The sequence below is a fragment of the Macrobrachium nipponense genome, chromosome 20, assembly GCF_015104395.2.
Source record: "Macrobrachium nipponense isolate FS-2020 chromosome 20, ASM1510439v2, whole genome shotgun sequence".
Taxonomy (NCBI): domain Eukaryota; kingdom Metazoa; phylum Arthropoda; class Malacostraca; order Decapoda; family Palaemonidae; genus Macrobrachium; species Macrobrachium nipponense.
In genome coordinates this window covers 15,106,415-15,128,914 of record NC_061089.1, presented here as the reverse complement: position 1 = coordinate 15,128,914, position 22,500 = coordinate 15,106,415, and the positions used below count along the sequence as shown (strand labels likewise).

Here is a 22,500-nt window from a genome sequence, read left to right as displayed (position 1 = left end):
TAGAGAAGTTTTTAGAATTAAATTTGATATTCTGAAATTGGGCCATCTATCATTACTATTATTGTACTATTATTAGGTAGTTTTTTTAGACTGCTGAGCTAATTCATTTAGTTCTAACAGGGCTGGCCAATAGGATTTGTCTTTATCATAGTATAGATTTTATGTGTTTAAATAAACTACAGCTCCTTAAGTTTTATAACTAGGATAACAGAAAATGCTGGAAAACCTTAAAAATTTCACCAATTTTAAAGTAAAAAAATTTTGTATTTGGGATACATAACTGAAAATGGTGGAGAATCAAACAAGTTCCTTTAACTTATTTGTTTCCAAACCTTCACATTTATTATAAATTGTATTTTAGACATTCACACAAAAAATGTTTTTGAATTGAAATGAATAGTATAGAATTTAGGCCAAAGGCCAAACACTGGGATCTACAAGGTCATTCAGTGCTGAAACAGAAATTGACAGTAGGAGGTTTAAAAGGTGTAACAGGATGAAAACCTCGCAGTTGCACTATGAATCAGTTGTTAGGAGAGGGCGGAAAGTAAGATGGAAGAAAGAGAACATGAAAGGAGTTACAGTAAATGGAACAAAAGAGGTTGCAGCTATGGGCCAAAGGCATACTGCAAAGAACCCTAAGTAATGCCTACAGTGCACTGCATGAGGTGCACTGATGGCCCAAGCCCCCTACGTGATTTAAATATTTTTGTTGGTTTGTTTTTGTTTGTTTGTATGGTGTTTTTACGTTGCATGGGACCAACGGCTTTACATGACTTCCAAACCACGCTGAGAGTGAACTTCTATCACCAGAAATACACATCTCTTACTCCTCAATAGAATGGCCGAGAATCAAACTCGTGACCACCGAGGTGGGACGCCAACACCATACCAACCACGTCACTGAGGCAATTTGTTTTTGTTAGTGTTTCTCTACAGTGTAGATACAGGAATTGGATCATGTGGGCTATTCACCAAGTATCCTTGGGTCAAAAAAGATTAACAGGTTCTTAGACAATTCAAAATTACTTGTGTGTTATTCCTTTTGATATGATGAATTCCATGTTCCAGCAATGGGCTAGATGTATTGTAATTTGTTACTATCAGGCTCATTATTCCATATTTTCTGCCATTTACTTATAACAATTGGTTGTAGGGATAGTATGTGTGACCTCATCATTATAGTTGCACCTTTGTCAGTGTCTTCATTGCCTTTAATACAGATAATGGTAGGAATCAAATATATTTCTACATTTTCACATGATATCATGGAAACTTGAAAGAATACCATCCAAGCCCATGGATCAAATTTCCCTCTGAGGTCCTGTGAGTAGGCTACTTTGATCATGCCACAGTATTTACTTATTTTTTACATGGTGTTGTAACCAGATCAATTAGTTGAAATTTCCAGCTGTCACAAGCCAGATCTGAAGGGTTTATTGTTATGAAATAAGTGAAGTTATATGTACTTACTGTTTTGTAAAAACTTTGTAATAATGTAGTATGAAAAACTGTAATAATGTAGTTTTAAAATATATGAGATGATACAAATATTTCTGTTAAGTACTTGCCATTTGTTGTTGATTGAAATCTGGGAATTTATGTATCATCACTATGTTACTGCATTCTTTACAGGCTGGAATTTGTCATGAGTATTTGAAAAGTAACCATGTGTTCAATGATTTTACCTTGTTGTCAGAAAGTAATATACCACTTTTACTTTTTTTAATTAATGACTGTCAAACCTTACTATTGGGTTACTCTTCCTAGCTGTAGAATATCAGCTATTTAGAAGATATCAAGTTGCCTATTTCATATTCTTGTTCTTGTACGTATACCCTATAAAAAAAAGTTAGTGCAGGTTGAAATGTTTTACAGAGCCCTGGAAATTTATCATCTAACAGATGTGGTAGTCCTATAGCTTCCATGACATGGTAGGGGTAATAGATAATTATCAGCTAGGAAGTGAATGCCGCCTACATCGTTTTCTCCTATTTACTGAAACCAGGAAACAATAAAACTGATACAGTAGTAAATAAATATAATTACAAAAGCTTGCATTATATACAATGATTTACAAAAAATGAAGTTTCATAAATGGCCAGTTTATATACATACACAACATAAAAATTTATGACATTTTTACATATATTTAAATAAATATAATATCCCATACTGTACATGAAGCCATTAAAAATTAGGTTGTACTGTATAATGCATCATCTGGAACTTTTTCATTTGTACAAGCTGTAGATACAAAATGTTTATTTCTTCTTTTCATCTGAAAAGCAAATGAAACAATTTATATGAAATGTTTACATAATGAAGCCAAAATCTATTGACTATTAAAAAATCATCCACTAGGAATATATCAAGCATATGAAATAGTTCTTCACATAAAAAATAAAGTAAATGCTTACATATAGGCAAACCACAACACCAAATTACTGTATGTGCTTGCAGTCATTCCAGGATACGAGTACTGGATTACCATGATAGTTCTTTATATGTATAATATAGGATTAGCTGACACAGGACACTTCATTCCTTGCTTAATTTTATCTAACACTTGAGCTGTATATTACTCCTTATGACATCATTATTCTGTGGAAGTAAGGGGCTATCAAAGTCTACAGTATGAAAGGGGTTACTATTCACTGAAATATGTAGTGTCATTCAGAAGTTCATTATGGATGTCTGTACTAGATTAAAACTATGCATAAACTATAGTGGTGCATAAAATGATTTTCAAATTGTTTCACATGCTCCCTAGCCATCAGCAAACTGCTACATAAACACCATTTACTACTGAATCTTGCCTTGATAATGGAATAAAATACACAGTTCTTTGGATCAACACATGAATAAGCAGAGGAAGGAGTTGATTCCTGAGCAACCTCTCCTTCCTCTGACGAGATCAATGACAGTCTTATCCTTTGTGGTTTCAGGAACTACAGTTGTCCTCTTCAAGCCCATAAGCTCTGCTAACTGCTGTTGAAGAGGAGCTAAAGAGTTATCCCTTCGAACTGAAGTAAGTGAAGACTTATAAGCAGTGGTCATGTGGGCAAGTATTATCCTTACTACAACCCTCAGAACAGAAACTAACACTTGATGAGCAGTATCTGACATATTAACTTGAAGAAATCTACTACAGTTAAACCACAAAAGCTAAACGACTGATGAAAGAAAACCACAACAACAAAATTTGAACACTACACCAAGTATTGGCAAACAACCATCCGAAAAACCAACAAAGTAGCTGCGAAAAACTCCCGATGTTACTTGGAAGCCGGCAGGGAATGAATTGAGCTCTTCGCTAGTTTGTTTCACTAAGTCCCAGATAGTGGACATGGCCTGCGCACCTACACATAAACAAAAGAAGCGCCACAGCACAAATTTTTAATCTTTAAGCTGCCTTAGTTAGGGAACCATAATTATGCAATTACTTGGTAAATTACTTATATAAAAGGCACAGATTCCAGGACCCAGGGACACAGCAATGACAATTGACTTCTTTAAAAGAAAGAGGTGCATCTGGGATTCTGTAGACAAGAAACAGGGCTATTGTAAAGTACTGTAATAGGTTTGTATAAAAGAATATTTTTTCTTAAGTTTTTTGGGAAAAAATTATTGGGTATGGGTAACACTGAAGTAAAAAAAAAAAATTTGAAAGATAATTAGAATACAAGTACAATATCACATGAATATCCAAAATATGAGCTAAAACCTTACCATCTAAACAGGTGGACAACATCACCAGGACATGACTTTAAAAGGGTAGTTTTCAGCTGCTCCAAATTGTCAGACACGGTGTGCAGTATGTCAGTGTCTTGACATAAATATGTGAGGCCTGCAATTTCTCCTGACAAACTTCTTACTTTCTTGGCCAAATTTTGTATCTGAAATTATCAACTTGCTTTATATTATCAACTATTTATATTATTTCTCATGATTATATATTAACTTAATGTAGTAAAGGGAATTAACATTGGAGAAATTTAGTTATTAAAAACAGGTCACTGCATTCTGAACACTAACCTTCTGTTGCCAATTAGATTTTAAAATTGCCTCAAACAATAGGATATTCAAGAGACCAAACTTTTCCTTATTTTCTTATTTACCTTAGAACAATATAATGCAGTACCATCGTCTCTGTAGTTAGATAAATCTCTTTAAAGCTAAAAATACACAAATGCAAATGACAAAAATTCCATGACTTACCAAAATAGTTTTATCCTTTACAGATCCATCACTGATAGAAGGAATATCTTGTTTATCTTGTTCCTGTTTGATGGTTGACACAACCATGGAAAGATGAAGAGTTATAAAAGGACTATTTCTATATTGCTCTGGTAAGCTATCCCAAGTGATGGATGGATGGAGATCAGATGTAATAACTGCCATAATGTGTTTGCAAGGGTAATTGAATGCCTGCCAGTCTTTGCACTGACAATTAGGGAAACCTTCTCCAGCATCTAACTGAACTTCAGACACAGCCTCCTCTGAAGATGGACTACTTACATGAAACACGTTATTATTGACAGTTTTTATCACATGATTTTTATATGCTTTACTATCTTCCCATCTTTCCATCATGTGCTTAACAAAATGCATAGGTCTGTTTCTCAGAAAGACTGGGATAGTTGTGCCAAGGGCTCGAACCTCAGAGCTGCAGCGGATATTTTCACGAAGGTACCTAAAATTTAATATATTTATTAGCAAGTAATTCATAAGATTATATTTTTATACACTATGCTAAGCCAAAAATGTTAAAAGGAAATTGAAAATAAAAGTATCTCATTGATAAACAGAGGGAAGACGTGAGATTTTTACTACACTTAGTAGGAAATTGTAAATAAAAGTATCTTATTGATAAACAAAGGGAAAACATGTAGTTTGTACTCCTCTACATAACAGAAAATTCCATTCTGAGACCATTTTAGAAGTACAACAAAGATAACCAAGGTATCCAGAACTGTAGTCACCCTACAACATATAGCATAGCACAGTTATGAAAATGTTTAATCTTTCCTCAATAAAATCGTAATGAAACACTAAAGTTTGTCTAGTCCCATGTATCATTCAAGTCCCTTGGCTAAATTGGATTATGCTTACAAAACAGCCAGTTCTTCTCTTTGGCCACCTGACAACCCTCCTATCCCAACCTTCAACTTCCAACAAAAAGAACAAATGTTATTTTATTCTGATTATTGGTATATTTTGATAACACGACTGAGAAATAATTTTTTATTCCCATTGTTTCCTGTTAGCTAGTCTTGCTGCCTACTGCTATCAAGATTTTAGCTATTTGTGGGAGGTTGTGGTACACATGGCCCCTTAATACTAGGGGATGACTGTATAGCAAATCAGCTACATGGTATCTTTTAATGAAGAAACATAAGGGAAATAGATGATACAGAAAATTGAATTTTTTGATAAATTTTTTTATTTATATAGATTTCTGGCATTATGCCAAGTACTGGGGCAACTAAGGCCATTCAGCGCTGAAACAGAAATTGATAGTAAAAGGTTTGGAAGGTGTAACAGGAAGAAAACTTCGCAGTTGCACAACGAAACAATTGTTAGGAAAGGGTAGACAGTAAGATAGAAGAAAGAATATGAACAGATGTACAGTAAATGGAATGAAAGTAGTTGCCGCTAGGGGTCAAAGAGACGCTGGAAAGAACCTTAAGTAATGCCTACATTGCACGGAATGAGGAGCACTATCGGCACTACCCCCGTACGGGGGAATGTTTTAATAAAGAAAATTGAATATACATAATGATATTAGAAGTAGCCATACCTTTGGTGAACTTCTGGAAGGAAGCCATTAATCAGCACATACATTAATTGACCAAGGGTATCTATATTCTCAAAGCTGTGCGATATCAAGTCCTCTGGTTTTAGCCTAGCAAAGCAGGTATTGATGGCATTGAACCTCTTACTGCGATACAGTTTGACCCATCTCTGTAAGAAAAATGTTATAGTTCTCAGAAACATTTTTAATATTAATACATTATCAACAAATAAGTGGATAATTGCAGGAAAAATTAAAAAAAAAAAAATTAAAATTGACTAGACATTGCCATATAGAATGAATGATAACCTAATATACAAATCAACCACATATGAAAAACCATACTGCGTAAACACGGCTGGCTCTAGGAACCAAAGGTTGATGCAATTCCAAGCTTTCCCCTGGCTGCCTCATGTCAAATATAAAAAACCTTGAATTACAAGGTAGTTGTTCGAATATATGAAGAGCTTTGATTTTAAGTGTGTTGTTTAGATAGTACATGGATGACAAGTCAAATATACTTACCATTTTATTTACTAACCACTCTTCTTGAAACCACCGACGTAAATGAGCATTGTTTTGCCAGAATTCACTACCCTCGAGATAAATCAGGTTCTCCTGAAATTCTTCTTCTGTTTCTGAGTCCGCAATATCTTTCAGTATCATCAAAACATTTTCTTTATGTTGGTAAATACGGTTTACTGGAGAGGAAAGCCAACGATCCCAATTTAAAAGCCGCTGGTAGTCACAGAGGTATACACTAGTCTGACTATCTGAAAAAGAAATATTATTTGATGCAGTTGTGTCAATAGTAATAATAATAATAGTAATAATAATAATAATAATGACAATTAAAAGCCCCAGCAGTGTTACAAATATATTTTTATACAAGATTAAAAATGACTAGGAGAGACTTTTGGATACTGCTCTGTATCACTCTTCAGTCCTAGGAATGAAGAGGGATACAGTGCAGTATCCAAAAGTCTCTCCTAGTCATTTTTTAATCTTGTACAAAAATGATATTGTAATGATACAATTAAGTTTGTTCATACTTACCTGGCAGATATATATATAGCTGTATTTTTCCGAATCCGACAGAAATTTAAACACTTACGACACACGCAGTGGGAGTCAGGTGGTTAGTACCCATTCCCGCCGCTGGGAGGCGGGTATCAGGAATCATTCCCATTTTCTATTCATAATTTTTTATTTCCACTGTCTCCTGAGGGGAGGTGGGTGGGTACTTGATTATATATATCTGCCAGGTAAGTATGAACAAACTTAATTGTATCATTACAATATCATTTTGTTTCATAAAACCAACCTGTCAGAATATATATAGCTGAATCCCACCTTTGGTGGTGGGAGTAGACAGAATAGAAGATTTTAGGAAACATATATATGCAGATAATTGATATCTTGATTCCTTACCTGTTAGCATAGCTGACTTCGTGGTTACTGCCGCGTAAGTCTGCTTGTGCTACTAGAGTTGCCAGCGAGGTAGAGACCTATATAGCTGGTGCACTCCAGATGATCTGTCAACAGGGGCGAGACCACGACGTGACTAGACCATTGACCATACAAATGAGGGCAACGAAGTAAAAACCAAACCACCTGGCGTAGCCTACCAAAAGTATCCCACATAGACTAAGCTAATGGAAGGGAGATCCGCCGCAGGCGGTCAACCCCACAACCATAACACAAGTTAAAAACTCCCCTAAACCATTAAAGGATAGGATGAGCGCTACCTCCTGCCCCAAAACAGTGTCTGCAGCGACGTATGGTCCGAGCGAGTAACAATTTTCGTATGTTGCTTTCACCTCCCGCAGGTAGTGTGAAGCGAACACCGAATTGCTTCGCCAATAAGTGGCGCCCAAAATATCTTTGATTGCCATATTTTTGTGAAAAGCCACCGAAGTAGCAATAGCCCTCAACTCGTGGGCTTTCACTTTCAGAAGCTCCATGTCACTTTCACTACACTTTTCATGGGCTTCCTTAACCGTACTTCTTAAGAAGAACGCCAGTGCATTCTTCGACATCGGAAGATCTGGTTTTTTCACAGAGCACCACAAGTTCTCCGAAGAACCTCTGCATGCTCTGGTTCTCTGCAAATAAAACTTGAGAGCCCTGACAGGACACAGGACTCTCTCAGCTTCAGGTCCCACTAGCTCCGACAACCCCTTGATCTCGAACGTCCTCGGCCAAGGTGGGTTTGGAAGGGTTCTCGTTCTTTTGCTAAGGAAACGTAGGGGGACTTAAGGAACAACAAACTGCACTATGATCCTTGAACCCAATATGCTTGCTCTATGACTTGAATTTCGCTAACCCTCTTCGCCGTCGCCAGAGCGGTTAGGAAAATGGTCTTCTTAGTAAGATTCCTAAGCGAGGCTAAATGGAGCGGTTCAAATTGACTCGACATGAGAAACTTCAGTACCACGTCTAAGTTCCACGATGGTACTTTAGGTTGGAGAACTTTCACAGTCTCAAATGATCTAATGAGATCATGAATGTCTCTATTATTCGCTAAGTCGAGTCCTCTATGTCTGAAGACCACAGAAAGCACGCTTCTGTAGCCTTTAATCGTGGGAACGGCTAGTTTCGCTTCTTTCCTAAGGTGAAGAAGGAAATCTGCTATCTGGCTCACAGAGGTTGAGGTGGAGGAAATGCCCTTCCTTCTGCACCAACTTCTAAAGACAGCCCACTTTGATTGGTAAACTGCGATTGAGGAGGGCCTCCTTGCGGTGGCAATCGCCGTTGCCACAGGTCTTGAAAAACCCCTCGCTCTGGCCAACTTCTTGATAGTCTGAACGCAGTCAGACTCAGAGCGGGGAGGTTTTTGTGGTACCTCTCGAAGTGGGGCTGTCTGAGTAGATCTTTCCTTAGGGGCAGAGTCCTCGGAAAGTCTACTAGGAAGGACATCACCTCCGTGAACCAGTCGGCCGCTGGCCAGAAGGGGGCGATGAGGGTCATTCTCGCTCCTTCTGATGCAGCGAACTTCCTCATTACTTCCCCGAGGATTTTGAATGGGGGAAAAGCGTAAATGTCTAGTCCCGACCAATTCCACAGTAGGGCGTCTACTGCCACTGCTCCCGGGTCCAGAACTGGGGAGCAATACAGCGGAAGTCTCTTCGTTCGGGAAGTTGCGAAAACGTCCACATGAGGACGTCCCCACAGCTTCCATAGCGCCTGGCATACTTCCTGATGAAGGGTCCATTCCGTCGGCAGAAGCTGTCCTTGCCGACTGAGAAGGTCCGCTCGCACGTTTTCCACGCCTGACACAAACCTTGTCAGAATCGTGACGTTTTGCGACTTCGCCCAAATCAGGATATTCCTCGCGATGACGAACAGAGAATGAGAGTGAGTTCCCCCCTGTTTCCTGAGGTATGCCAAGGCTGTGGTGTTGTCCGAGTTTATCTGAACCACTTTGCTGGAGACTTCCTCCTCGAAGAACCTTAGAGCAAGGTAAACCGCTGAGAGTTCTTTTAGATTGATGTGCCAGGACACCTGTTCCCCTCTCCAGGTGCCTGACACTTCTCTCCCTCCCAGTGTTGCTCCCCAACCCGTGGAGGACGCGTCGGAGAACAACACTAGGTCGGGGTTCTGAAGCTTGAGCGAAAGTCCTTCCGCAAGCTTCTTTGGATCCAACCACCATTTGAGGTGCTTTTTCACTTCTTCCGTCAAAAACAAGACCTCTTCTAGATCCTGTTTGCGTGACCAATTGCAACCTTCCCAGAGAAACAAACTTCTCCAGTGAGAAAATGGTCCCCAGTAGACTCATCCATTCCCTCACCGAGCATGTTTCCTTCCCTAGAAAGGCCGACACTTTGTCCAGGCATTGAAGTTGTCGCCCCTGGGACGGAAAAGCCCGAAAAGCCACTGAGTCCATCTGAATCCCCAGATAGACTAAGGATTGAGAAGGAGTCAGATGCGACTTCTCGAGATTCACCAGAAGTCCCAGGGACTTCGCTAACGACAGAGTCGTGTGAAGGTCCTTCAGACACCTGTCTTGCGATGAGGCTCGAATAAGCCAGTCGTCTAGGTAGAGAGAGATCCTTATTTCCGCAAGATGGAGCCACCTCGCAACGTTCTTCATAAGAACGGTGAACACCATCGGCGCCGTGCTGAGACCGAAGCAGAGTGCCCTGAATTGGAAAATCTTCCCTTTCAGGACAAACCGCAGGTATTTCCTTGATCGGGGATGGATGGGGACGTGAAAGTATGCGTCCTGAAGGTCTAACGAGACATCCAATCCCCCGGTCTTAAAGCTGCAAGCACGGATTGAGGTGTCTCCATCTTGAACTTCTGCTTGGTAACGAAGCGATTTAGACTGCTGACATCCAGAACGGGGCGCCACCCCCCTGACTGCTTCGGCACTAGGAACAGACGGTTGTAAAACCCCGGAGAACTCCGGTCGAAGACCTGTTCCACTGCCTGCTTCTCGATCATTTGATCTAGTAGATCGTGAAGCACTTTCTGCTCTTTCTCCCTGATACGACGGAGACAAATCCTTTGGTGTCGAAGACAGCGGGGGTAACATCAGGAAAGAATTCTGTACCCCTTCTTGACGATGTCCAGAGACCAAGCGTCGGCACCTCTCTCTTCCCAAGCTTTCGCGAAATGTAGAAGCCTGGCTCCTACCGGTGTCTGAAGGACTTCCCTCTCACTTCTTGCTCTTGGAAGGAGCGGGAGTCTTGCCTCTGAAAGAGCCTCTTCCTCGAGGGGCTGGCTTCGAGGAAGAAGCGGATCGAAAGGGCTTCGACTTCTTCAAAGCAGAGGACCCAGAAGACGAAGAGTAGTAGGCTTCCTAGAAGACTGTGCCAGAAGGTCTTGAGTTGCTTTCTCCTGGAGACTGGCAGCTATGTCCTTTACCATAGACTGGGGGAAGAGATGTTCTGAGAAAGGAGCGAAAAGAAGATCCGCTTTTTGCGCTGGTGAGACCGACTTTGCAGTAAAATTGCAAAAAAGTGCTCTTTTCTTAAGCAGTCCCGTGCTGAAATGAGCAGCCAATTCCTCAGAACCATCCCTGACGGCCTTGTCCATGCAAGACAATACACTGGACAGCTCCCCCAGACTGATGGAATCAGAACTCCTGGACCTGGCATCCAATACTCCCAGGCACCAGTCAAGAAAATTAAAGACCTCTAGTGTCCTGAAGAGGCCTTTAAGGTGAAAGTCTAACTCGCTATGTGTCCACGAGACCTTCGAGGAAGACAAAAAGGATCTTCTGGTGGCGTCTACAATGCTACCAAAGTCTCCTTGAGCTGAGGCTGGAAGCTTAACTCCGACGTTTTCTCCCGTCTCATACCACATACCAGCTTTGCCACCGAGTCTTGAGGGTGGTAAAGCGAAAGAAGTCTTGCCTGAAGCTTTCCTCTTTTCCATCCAATCATGGACCTTTCTAAAAGCTTGCTTCGTAGAAAGCGACTTCTTCATTCTCACAAAGCCCGAGATCTTAGCAGCTTTGGAAGACGAAAACTGAGAGGGAGGAGTACGTGGAGCTTCAGGTTGGAAAGTGTCTGCAAAGACTGACTGAAGTAAACGAGTCAAAACCTTGTAGTCCGTCGAAACTGGAGCCAACTGCTGTTCTTCGTCCACTTCGACGAAAGCGTCACTAACTTCCTCTTCAGACACTGGAGAAGTCGGAGGAAGTAAAGAAGAGTCCCGAGCTTTCTCAAAAGAGAAAGAACGGCGAACAGGAAGAGTTCCCGCCTCCGTTTGTGCTTGCGGAAGTGGAAAACTGACGTCCGTAGGCGCGCGTTTGGCGTCCCGAAGAAGCCAATCTACTGGCGCCGACAGAAGCGCGCTCAAACGCCGCAGGTGTACACCTGGCGTCCACTTGTGCGCGCTGAGCGTCCACTGGTGCGCGCCGAGCGTCCACTGATGCGCGCCGAGCGTCCACTGGTGCGCGCCGAGCGTCCACTAAAACTCGCTGAGCGTCCACTGGCGCTCGCGAAACTTGCACCGAGTCACGTTCGGCGTCCACTATAGCGCGTTTGACTTTCACAGAAGCACGCTCGGCATCTAAAGAAACTCGCTTCTTATCCACAAGTTTTCGTAGCAGCGGAAACAACCGCTTCATGAGAGCGAGAAACTAATTTCTCGCCTCCTCTAGAAAGTTGCTGGGGAGCAGAACGAACTCATAGAGGAGACTCAAACGGAGAGAGAGACGAGCGAGGAGAGGGAGAGGGCGAACGCCTCGACCTCTTCACAGGAAGATTGTCATCCTTCTTACGGCGACGTGGAACAGTCTCTCTCGAAGGAAAAACATCTCGAAGTTGCTGCTGAAGAGACTGGAGAATCTTTGCTTGTAGGTGAAGCCTCCTTTTCTGGGGAGGGGCTGATCCTGTGAGCAGGAGAGTGGCGAGGGGACGCCTTCTTGCTACTCCCAGGAACCGCCGCTTCACGCACCTTAGAGCGACTGCGGCGCTCGAAAGAAACATCTAGGGAAGACTCCGCCTCCGAATAATCCTTACGCTTCTTCTGCGGAGGAAAAGCAGCAAACGCACTATCAGGCGACGAGCAAAGTTCCGGAGAACAACTTGGACGTGAAGCGTCCCGAACGCGAGCCGTCCTTTTCAAGCGGACGTGATGCGGTATGAGAGCTCCACCCCTTGCGCGGGGAGGAAGCTTCAGAAGAAGAAAAGCACTCCTTGAGAAGACGTGCACGCGCTAACAAAGCTCCTTGGCAGTCTGGGTATGTTCGTCAGAAGCTGCCGAAGGCACGCCAGATCGGTGGGGTTTCCTCGTAACCCTCCTTCGACTTTCGACATGCTCTCTCCCCGTAATCTGCTGGGAGTCAAGCAGAGGTCTAGGTCTAGAGGCGGAATGAGGCCGATCTGACGCACCCTCCACTACACAAGGGGCACTTTCACTGCACTTCTCTTCACTTTTGCTCTCCAGAGCTAACACTTTTGATTCTAAGTTACGAATCGATTCAAGAATTAGCGATAATGTATTACCTTCTACCGACACTGTCTCAGGGGCCGGAGGCAACACTACAGGGGTAGGAGCATAATCTACAGAAGGAGGGTTAGCAGGAGAATAATTTAAATCTTGCCTACCTGAAACACTCCTGGAGGAAGACCTCCTTAACCTATCTCGCTCAAGTTTCTTAAGATAGGTTTCATACGCCTTCCATTCCGACTCTGTTAGTCTTTCACACTCCTTACAACGACTTTCAAACGTACATTCATTCCCCCTGCAAACTTTACAAACAGAATGTGGGTCTACTGAAGCTTTCAGTAGCCTACCTCTACATTCAGATATGGAACAAAATCTAGCGCTAGCAGAACTAGACCCTGACATCTTGATCAAAGAAAAATCAATACCAAATTCAAATCAAACCAAAGTCAACGTGTGCCAAGCCACCGATCCAATTCAGATACCAAAGAAAAACCAAAAGGGATACTCAAGTAGCTAGTAAGTTTCCAAAATCTGGACGGAGGTGCTGCAAACAGGTGTTTCCAGCACCGGCGACAGAAAAATTATGAATAGAAAATGGGAATGATTCCTGATACCCGCCTCCCAGCGGCGGGAATGGGTACTAACCACCTGACTCCCACTGCGTGTGTCGTAAGTGTTTAAATTTCTGTCGGATTCGGAAAAATACAGCTATATATATATCTGACAGGTAAGTTTCATGAACAAAATATATTTTTAACATTACTATGGCTTTTAATTGTCAATATTATAGCCTCGTTACAGAGGTTCCTTGGTTCAATAATAATAATACTGTAATAATAATAATAATAATGAACAATTGTTGTGAACATGCACAAAAAGTTTTTCCAGTTTTGAGTTTTTTTAAGATTAACCTGCAAGAAAAATACACATGTATGAACCCCAAAATTTTTAAAAACAGACATTACAGCCTCTTAAACAAAAAAAGTATTAAAATCAGTAGACCTGTACTGTAACATGAGAGGTTGATGCCCAGGTGATCTAGGGGTGAATGCAAGGTAACCTAGCTTTATCTTTATGCCAAAGCGCTGCAACAAAATTCAGTTTACTCTCTTATACAGGACCATCCACAGATATTTTAATATGCCTTAACTTAAGCAGATTTGGATAGAAGGGGAACAAACCCATGGTCATCTTGAATGGCTTAGAGGAAGTCACAGGACATGTTATTCAGTATGTTGAGTAATATCAAAGGATAATGTGAACTTAATTTCTCTGCTTACGGCTACACAAATGAACAGGGAATGGAGTGTCAAGGATTTCTAAGGTCACAAAGGAGAGGTAATGTAAATGATAGGTTTGCTGTGGAATGAAACACATTTCTTCTATAAGACAATAACCACAGTCACAGAATATGAAATGTGGAAAACATAATTAAAGAACAAAAACTGATCAAAGACTAATTAATATGAACTCATTAGTCTTGACAATTTCCATGTACTGGAGTTCAAATACAGAAGGTAAAAAGGCCCTACCAAATTATCAAAATATTGAAAAATTGAGACTTAACCAACCCCCGTCTCTCTCTCTCTCTATATATATATATATCAAATGGAAGTTCAAATAAGTTCAGAAGACCAAAGGGAGGGGAGAGGAGAGAACTCGTGCTACACAAAAACCATAAGTGAACACCTAATGTAAAAGTAAAAATGTCAATAATATAGACGAGTTCCTCTGAATGGCAAGTAAAGATTTGTGCTTTCTACCAGAAACCTCTCAATGAAAGTACGTACCAAAAATGTGAATGTAAAATAATAAACTTTGACATAACCAGCCATTCAGATGTCAAATACTTAACATTAATTTTTCTAAATTAATGTTATGCATTTAACATTAATTTTTATAAATCAACTATGCACTGTCAAAAATTGTTACGTACAGTTGAAAAAATCTATAAATGTTCTTCAGGTATTAACTAATACAGTACAGTATAAACAGCAGGTTGTCTATGATTTTTATGGTGATCCATTGAAAACAATGCAAATCCAGATCTCATTCACATGCTTTTCCATCCATATTTCCATTAAGCTAATGTATTAAAATAAAAATTCACTTATTTACCATAAAATATTGTTTCCACTGCAGCAATTTCTTCAGTAGAGAAATCAGTAAGGAAATACTTGGGAGTCCATTCCAAATTCCAGCTGCAAAGGATTTCAAGAGCTTCACGAATAGATTCTTTATCTTCTGTCTCTAGAATAAAGGACGCAACAATCACAAAGTTCACATTTGTAGGAACCAGCACAAAGTACAATGGAAGTGGGTGCTTCACTGACCGATATGCTGCATCTAAAACACACACTTCATTGCCATACATCTGCAAAAGATCTCTTTGCCAATTTGTCTGGTGAACAAAGAGGAATTTTTGTCTTTCCCCAACTAACTGGTTGGCAATAGCAACATTCATGGCATAAAGTATGTTTTCTTCATTTGTTTCCACAGATGGAAGCTCTAGATCACTGTCTGGTTTAAAGCGTAAAAAGAAGTAGTCATTCGGCCAGTCCTGCTGCCACTGATCCACCATGTTCTCAAGATTTGACTGATCATAGGAACTATCTCTGTAATAAAAATTAAAGGAGATAAAGTACTTCTGTTTAAATAGTGAATATTAATAAAATAAATGCAAAAAATTTCCAACCATTATATTATAACATTAAGAAATCCAATAAGGTGTCATTAAGGGGGCCGGCCGGCTAATGCCATTTTTTAAGGACAGGACTTTGATATTCATACCACTTAATAAGGTGACTTGGGACATCTCCAATCCGCATATGATTTTCGCCTCTGACCTTCGGTTTTGTGACACCAGGGCAATTTATCCCGAAAATAACCATTTTTCAAATTCTATCTCCTCCCTTGATATTTAATATTAAGACCTAGGATTACTACCATATATAGACCTGATGTAAACCTCCAATTGAATGAGGAGTTTTTTTCCTAAAAGTCATTTTTTTGCTAGATATGAATTTTTCAATATGGTAAAAATATAAACCCTATAAATCAGGAGAAAAAAATTTATAAAAAAAAAGACGAAACAAAAATTGGAAAAAAGGGCTCTAACTGATTGTTCTATAATGTCTTTCTGAGTTATATACCAAATTCCAATGTTATAGCTTTAAAACTAAGTGAGAAGATAGATTTTGAAGGTCAATAAGTATAGTTTTGAGATACGGGCATTCAAAGTTTTCCTTCGTATTTTTATAAAGACAATGTTAATAAATAATGATTATTATGAACGTATATTTCTTTTTTGTGTATTAATATACCACAACTATTTTATTTATCATAATTAAATCATAAATGATGATCCCTTTGCTCATATATCGTAGCCTGGGGCACTGCTTGAGGCAAGATGGGGCACTCCTACCTATGCAACTCTCTCTCTCCCCTTCACTAACTTGGCTTATTACAGCGAATTTTCTTCTTCTGTATGTTAGCGAGATGTTTTCCTTGTATTTTCCTCTTTGGCATGATGAAATTCTTGCCGAAACAAAGATAAAGAAACGTAAATGCAAGAGAATGTCAGAGGTGAAACTCGAAGGTGTACTCTCTTTTTACAAAGACAATTTAATAAATCATAATTACGTATTATGAATTTCATATTCCATTTTGGGTATTAAAAAAAAACCAAAACTTTGTTATTTATCATAAATGAAGATCTCTGCTCAAAGATAGTAGCCTTGGGCACAGTGTGACGTGTGCTGTCAGGCAAGACGGGGGCGTTACTACACAACCCTACCCTCTCTCTTCACTAACTACGCATATATTATGATATTCTGTAATAATACTTGAACGATTTTTCTTCGTCTGTATGTTAGCGAGATGTTTTCCTTGTCTTTTCCTCATTGGCACGATGAAATTCTTGCCGAAACATACATAAACATACGTAAAAGCAAGCGAATGTCAGAGGTGAAATCGAACATGTAGACTACTTGAAGTTTGTGCTCGCACTGATGGTTGGACTTGGTAGCTGACTGAAGTGAAGTCTCCCTTCTCGACTCGGGGAATGTCTACAGATGCCATTTCTCCCAATTTCTTTGACAATAATTATCAAAATTTACGATAATAGAAGAAATATTGCACTTTCTTGTACGGATCAATGTTTTAGGCTTATTGAGTTACATTAACTAGTTACCCTGTAACTACGAAAGTAAGAGGAATTTTGACTAAATATTTCGTATACGTATTCTCAATTGCCATATGAAACTCCATGAATTTTTTCATGACTGCATTTTTTGCCCTATACCACCATATATAGGGGTTCTGGCCGGCCCCCTTAAAGACCAACTACAGGGCTACAATACAGAACAACTACCACTGCCTTTTTCATTTCAGCCAAACACTGATTTTGTCAGGGCATAACTTAGATCGGCCTGTGCTCTTTAACAAATGTTTTCTGGGAACAGTCAGCTTCTGTGCTTATCAGTTCCAGTGATTTAGCAATGTGTAAGACTTTAAATCAATTCTTTTTATCATCAACACAAACCATGTATTTTTCATATGCTATACTGCCCTGAACCATTACCAATATATGAATGAAGTCCTGAATCTACTTCTTTGGTATCTCTTCCTATGGGGGTTCCCTATTCAATCTGTCACATTACAACTACCACTCTCAGCAAGTAGAAGCAGCTAAATAGGAAATGTACAAACCTCTTATTTTACTTTTGCAGTCACTACTTCAATGGAAAATAACTTCAACAATGCACACTTTTTTATCAAGTCAACCGCAATACGTAGAGTTAAAAATAAGAATCAATAACTTAAAAGGCCTTATAAATACTTCCAGGGTCTCTGGTACCTTGGAAATTGCTTACCAAAAGTTGCAAAACTATGTGAAATTATAAGAGAGCATGAATCTACATTACTATTCAAACAAAAATGATACACAATGCTATGTAACCTGGGGAATAAAAAGCCATTAAATAATCAATGATTAAGTGGCAATGAAATTGAAAGGCTCTTGTACCCAATATATTTTCTACAGGTTAATCTTAACTTTCCCATAAGATCATAGTGATAAAATTAATATGGTATAGCAAAATTGATTGGTATTTTCCCCCTTTGCAACAAGATGTTCCCTCTATAAACACTGATCTCTCTGCTATGTGGTTATCTAACACAATTCTCCCTCACCCTCCAGAACACGCATGTTACCTAGTGTGAACACTCATATCCCAAGCGCCACAATCAATAATTACCATGATAGTCAGCTTTGCTTCTCATGTGAATCAGCCCTCCCTTCCTCCATACCATTTCAACAGTCTATACTAGATTTGATGTAAAGGAGTATGCTTTCTCTTCAAAATCATGTCTTTAATAAGTGCATTTCTAATCTTATAATGTTGAAAATACTCAATAAGAATATTCTATGCTTTGGAAGTCATATAAAAGAGCTTTTATGCTTGTTCCATACAAGTGAGTTAACATTATAAACAATAATACTGATAATAATATAACTTCACAAACAGCCGTTTCAATATTTTTGCATTCAACAAACCTTTGAAGTTGCATATGTTCCTGTATATACATACACGAAAATAACAATGTCTAGTTCACACCTTGCGACATTTTCTTAAATTCATACCTGTGACGCATGAGAGCTAGAAGCATAAGATTCCTGATGTGCATAAGAGTGGGCCAGTATCTCCCATTGGTTCTTGGAGGAGGGGGTTTATCCTTGAAAAGTTCTTCACTGGAAAGCATATAATCACGTAAAAGTGTCTTCACTTCCCTTGAACTGTAAAGGTGATCTTCAATCACAACCTTGTGGATGTAAGCAGCTAAGTGGTGGTCTACAGGCGACACTAGTGGTACAGGCTGGAGTATTTTTTTAAAAGAAGGAAAAATTTCTACAGTGCACAGTAAAATTAATATCCATACATATTACCCTCATTATCTTTACACTGAGAAGATATACGTAATATAATACTTGTATTTAGAATTTTCAGTAAGTATGAATCAAACCTGCTTTACAATAAGACTAAAATTCACTTGCCAATTCTAAAACAATCAAGTACCTCAATTAAGATATGATTATCATGATGAGTAGGAAGCTGGACAAGGTACTGATGCTCTATTTCAATATCTTCTCTTCTCTTGAAATCATGCTGCATTCGCACAGCCATTACTTCCCGCTGTCTCCTGTCTTTTATAGCATCAATAAACTGAAAGTTTTGAGAACAATCACTTAATTAAAAACTATGAACAGAAACAAGTTTTTCTTTGTTCTTTGCAAAGTGATCATTTAATGACTGATGTAAAGTTAAATGATGAAAAGATACTAGTGGTTTTTACAAACTGTGAAGTTAAACAAACATCCTACAAAAATACAAAGGGGGTGGGGAAGCCATTAGTTAGCTTTATGACATTGAAAATTTAAGATTCTTCAAACCAAAGAAAACAAACTGTTATAGGATATATGTTGGCAATAAGTAATGTATACCTCGTATTCCGGAAATTTCACGATGTGACGTATGTAAATTTTGGCATGGCAATCAATCTTCTTAGTGGCCTTGAATCGACGCCTCTGCTTTCTTGCATGAGGAGGAAGATCTTTCTGTTTGAGATAAAATGTACAGATGATAAACCTTGGATAACATGTATGAACAATAAATCTCGGAACATTTTGCTCGTAACTTTTTTCTTATTATAAATTCAAATAAATTCCCATATGATACACAAAAAACAATTCTGAAAGAAAACATTATTACCATTCTTTCATGCATAGCAGCTCTTTCTGCTCTCCTTTTCTTCTCTCTATCAGGGCCAAAGTCACACTCTAATGTCCTCGCACCCATGATAATAAATGGAATCCCATCACACTTGAGCTGTGGACGAGCACCATCCTGTGAGTCCTGCCACCGAATCTTTCCTGGCAGGTTCTTCAAATCTTAAATAAAACCAAATAAACACTTAAAACATATACAAAAGAGGGATTAATTAAAAATTTACCAGACCAAATCCATTTCCAAAAAAATCCAAAACCAATAACTATTGTATACCTGTATATGTAATACAATCTATGTTTCTGAATGTTTAATGCAACCAATTAACCTGCTAACATAAATTATTTTTCCCTTATACTAATTTCAAAATTGTGACAGCTTCAATAGATGAAAAAAATACATAATTCTGAAAGCATCTTTTAAATTACACAATGGTTTCAAAATCTACATCAACATAATTCTTACACTCCACAATAAGTACTTCCACGACAGTGAATGAATGGAAAATATATTTCAAATGTTGATCAATAATAATGTATATCAAGAATGTATTCAACATTCTTTATTTTCTATATCTAAATTATAATTAAGAAATTCAATGTCACTTATCTTTAGTATTTTCACAATCAAGATAAACTTATTAGATTAAGTTGCCAAAGATTAAACTTAACCCAAACGCCATCATATTTGGAGAATAAACATTACTGGACTGAACCTCAAGTCACATTTTCCTCAAGTTCTTCACATCAACTTGTCACGTATATTCTGTACCTAAGGTGATGTGACTTCATTTCTGATGTACACATACCTGTACATCTAATATCAACAAGACAATTACTGGTTTTTTGCAGCCCACAAACTTCTATTCTTTTCAATACAAATTGAAACAAGTAACTAACACATAAAATTTACAGGGTATCAAGGCAGTACATATTGTGGAGTAATGGATTCTGAGTTGGAAGTGATAGTGTTACTGGAATCCGTGTTGGAGTCTGTAAAAATATACCAACTACTCATGAATATAACATAAAGTGTAGCATAAGTAGACTAAAAAAACAAACCTTTTTCCCAAAATGCAATACTAAAGACTGAGTAACTCACTGTAAACAAGATCAACAACGAAGTTAAAAAGCAGTACGTATATCCTTCAAGTACAGTTAAGAGTCAATTTTTACCAATGCAATGCAACAATGTAATATAATCATCATGCATGCACATAAGGAAATATAGTGGTTTATGTACATATTATTTAATGATGAAAAACCAGCCAGACCCTCACCTAATTCCTTTCCATAACTCCTCCTTGTCTTTTTAACAACATATCCAGAATAGGTGTCCAATTCAAATTCTTGAATAAGTCGAAGAAGCATTTCATGACTTGTTACATATCCTTCATAATCGGATGTGTGCATGACAAAACTATCAACCCATGGTCTGAAATAAAGTTGATTTTAAAATTTTTTATTTTATTCAAAACTAACAAAAGTGAGGGTAAAGTTCTGTTTCATATTTGTTGGAAGCACAACAGTATTACATTACTCCTAGCTATATATCTCTCTACCTGAGTAAGTTTACACATACTAAGAATATTGACCATATACGTATACTATTTTCATGACCATTCCTTAAAGCATTACAAACATCTTAATTTCACCAAAAAGAACACGTATGTAAAAAAACAGATAGTAGTGCTAAATCCATTTTAATTGGACCATATAAAAGTATATAATACCTTTCCAATATTACTAAATATAATTCAATGTTATACATGCCAGTTATTCCACACAAAAAAAAAAGTGTAATGGAAAAGATGCATAAATTATAATTTTCCACCAATCCCTCTGATGCAATCTTAAGTAGTACTGTCTGATAGGTAACTCCTAATTCAGGGTAAATGGAACTGAAATGTCCCTCAATGTTCCAACACATCATCCAAATAATTTCACAAGCAAAAATACTAGTCTCTTAATACAGTAGTACCTCGAGATACGAAAGGCTCAACTTACGAAAAATCCAAGTTACGAAAGCAAAGATGAAAAATTTTACTACTCTACATACGAAAAGTTTTCAAGATACGAAAGGTTTCTGAAAGTCCGAGATTCGCCCCATAACAATTTTGAAACTCGCGCCGCACACCGCCATCTTAGTTATCGTAGACTCGCCACCATCCTCCTGCTCTCCCATTGGTTCCTGATGCTAGCCAAGCCATGAGATCCTTCTCTCTAATTGGACAGCATCCCTCCCATCATGCATCTTCTATACATACGTACTACGTGTTGGCGTGCTTTAGCTCGGCCACTTCGCACCCGAAACTTTACCGTACGCATTCGGCATTCGTTCGCTCCAACGATTTCGTTTAGTAACGTAAATTCGTTAGTGATTTCGTTGCAGTACATATTATCGTGTTGTGCGAAGACTGTATTATTACGTATTTGTGTAACTTCACGTAAATTAACGTAGTCATGGGTCCCAAGAAAGTTGAAATTCACGGAAAGAAGCGCATGCTGTCTCTGGAGACAAAGATGGAGATCATAAAGAAGTACGAAGCTGGTATGCGATTGAGTGTGATCGCAAGGAAATACGGTCGTAATCCGTTGACAATAGGCACCATCCTTAAACAGAAGGATGCCATTGAAGGGCATCACTATTTTGTCCAGCAAGAGGAGCCATGTGCATGACGAGATGGAACGGCTGCTCCTCGTCTGGATAAAAGACAAAGAAATCGCTGGCGATACAGTAACGGAGACGGCAATCGCTCACAAGGCCAGTGCTATTTTCGGCGATTTGATTGCGCAGGCGGAAGACGACGGAGGGGAAGGGACTTTAACGCAAACCCCAGAGTTCAAGGCTTCGCATGGCTGGTTCGAGAAATTCCGTAAACGGACTGGCATCCATTCGGTGGTGCGTCATGGGAAGGCTGCCAGCTCGGACACGAAAGCGGCCGAAACATTTAAGAAGACTTTCGACGAGATGATGACCAAGGAAGGCTACAGTTCTCAGCAGGTTTTCAACTGT

At 39.0% G+C, this 22,500-nt stretch overlaps 1 protein-coding gene and 1 long non-coding RNA gene across 3 annotated transcripts in view; one reads left to right on the top strand and one right to left on the bottom strand.

The window, feature by feature from the left end:
• LOC135222331 (uncharacterized) overlaps positions 1-4,370 on the top strand; it is a 37,307-nt gene extending 32,937 nt beyond the window's left edge. Inside the window, exons 2-3 of one of the 2 annotated variants that reach the window (XR_010316285.1) lie at positions 2,949-3,031; positions 4,245-4,370. This is a non-coding gene — a long non-coding RNA (uncharacterized LOC135222331). Of the gene's footprint in view, positions 1-2,948; positions 3,901-4,244 lie in introns of those variants that run through there. The other variant, XR_010316284.1, reaches the window with a different exon arrangement.
• On the bottom strand, positions 2,029-20,919 carry LOC135222321 (uncharacterized; the record flags this gene model as incomplete). Its single annotated transcript, XM_064260409.1, is given in 11 exon segments — positions 2,029-2,281; positions 3,733-3,899; positions 4,222-4,696; positions 5,804-5,967; positions 6,323-6,570; positions 14,819-15,315; positions 18,345-18,577; positions 18,778-18,924; positions 19,203-19,316; positions 19,471-19,649; positions 20,765-20,919. Coding segments are annotated over 11 exon segments (2,380 nt in total), but the record flags the coding sequence as incomplete, so codon positions are not given.
• Positions 20,920-22,500: the final 1,581 nt, after the last annotated feature.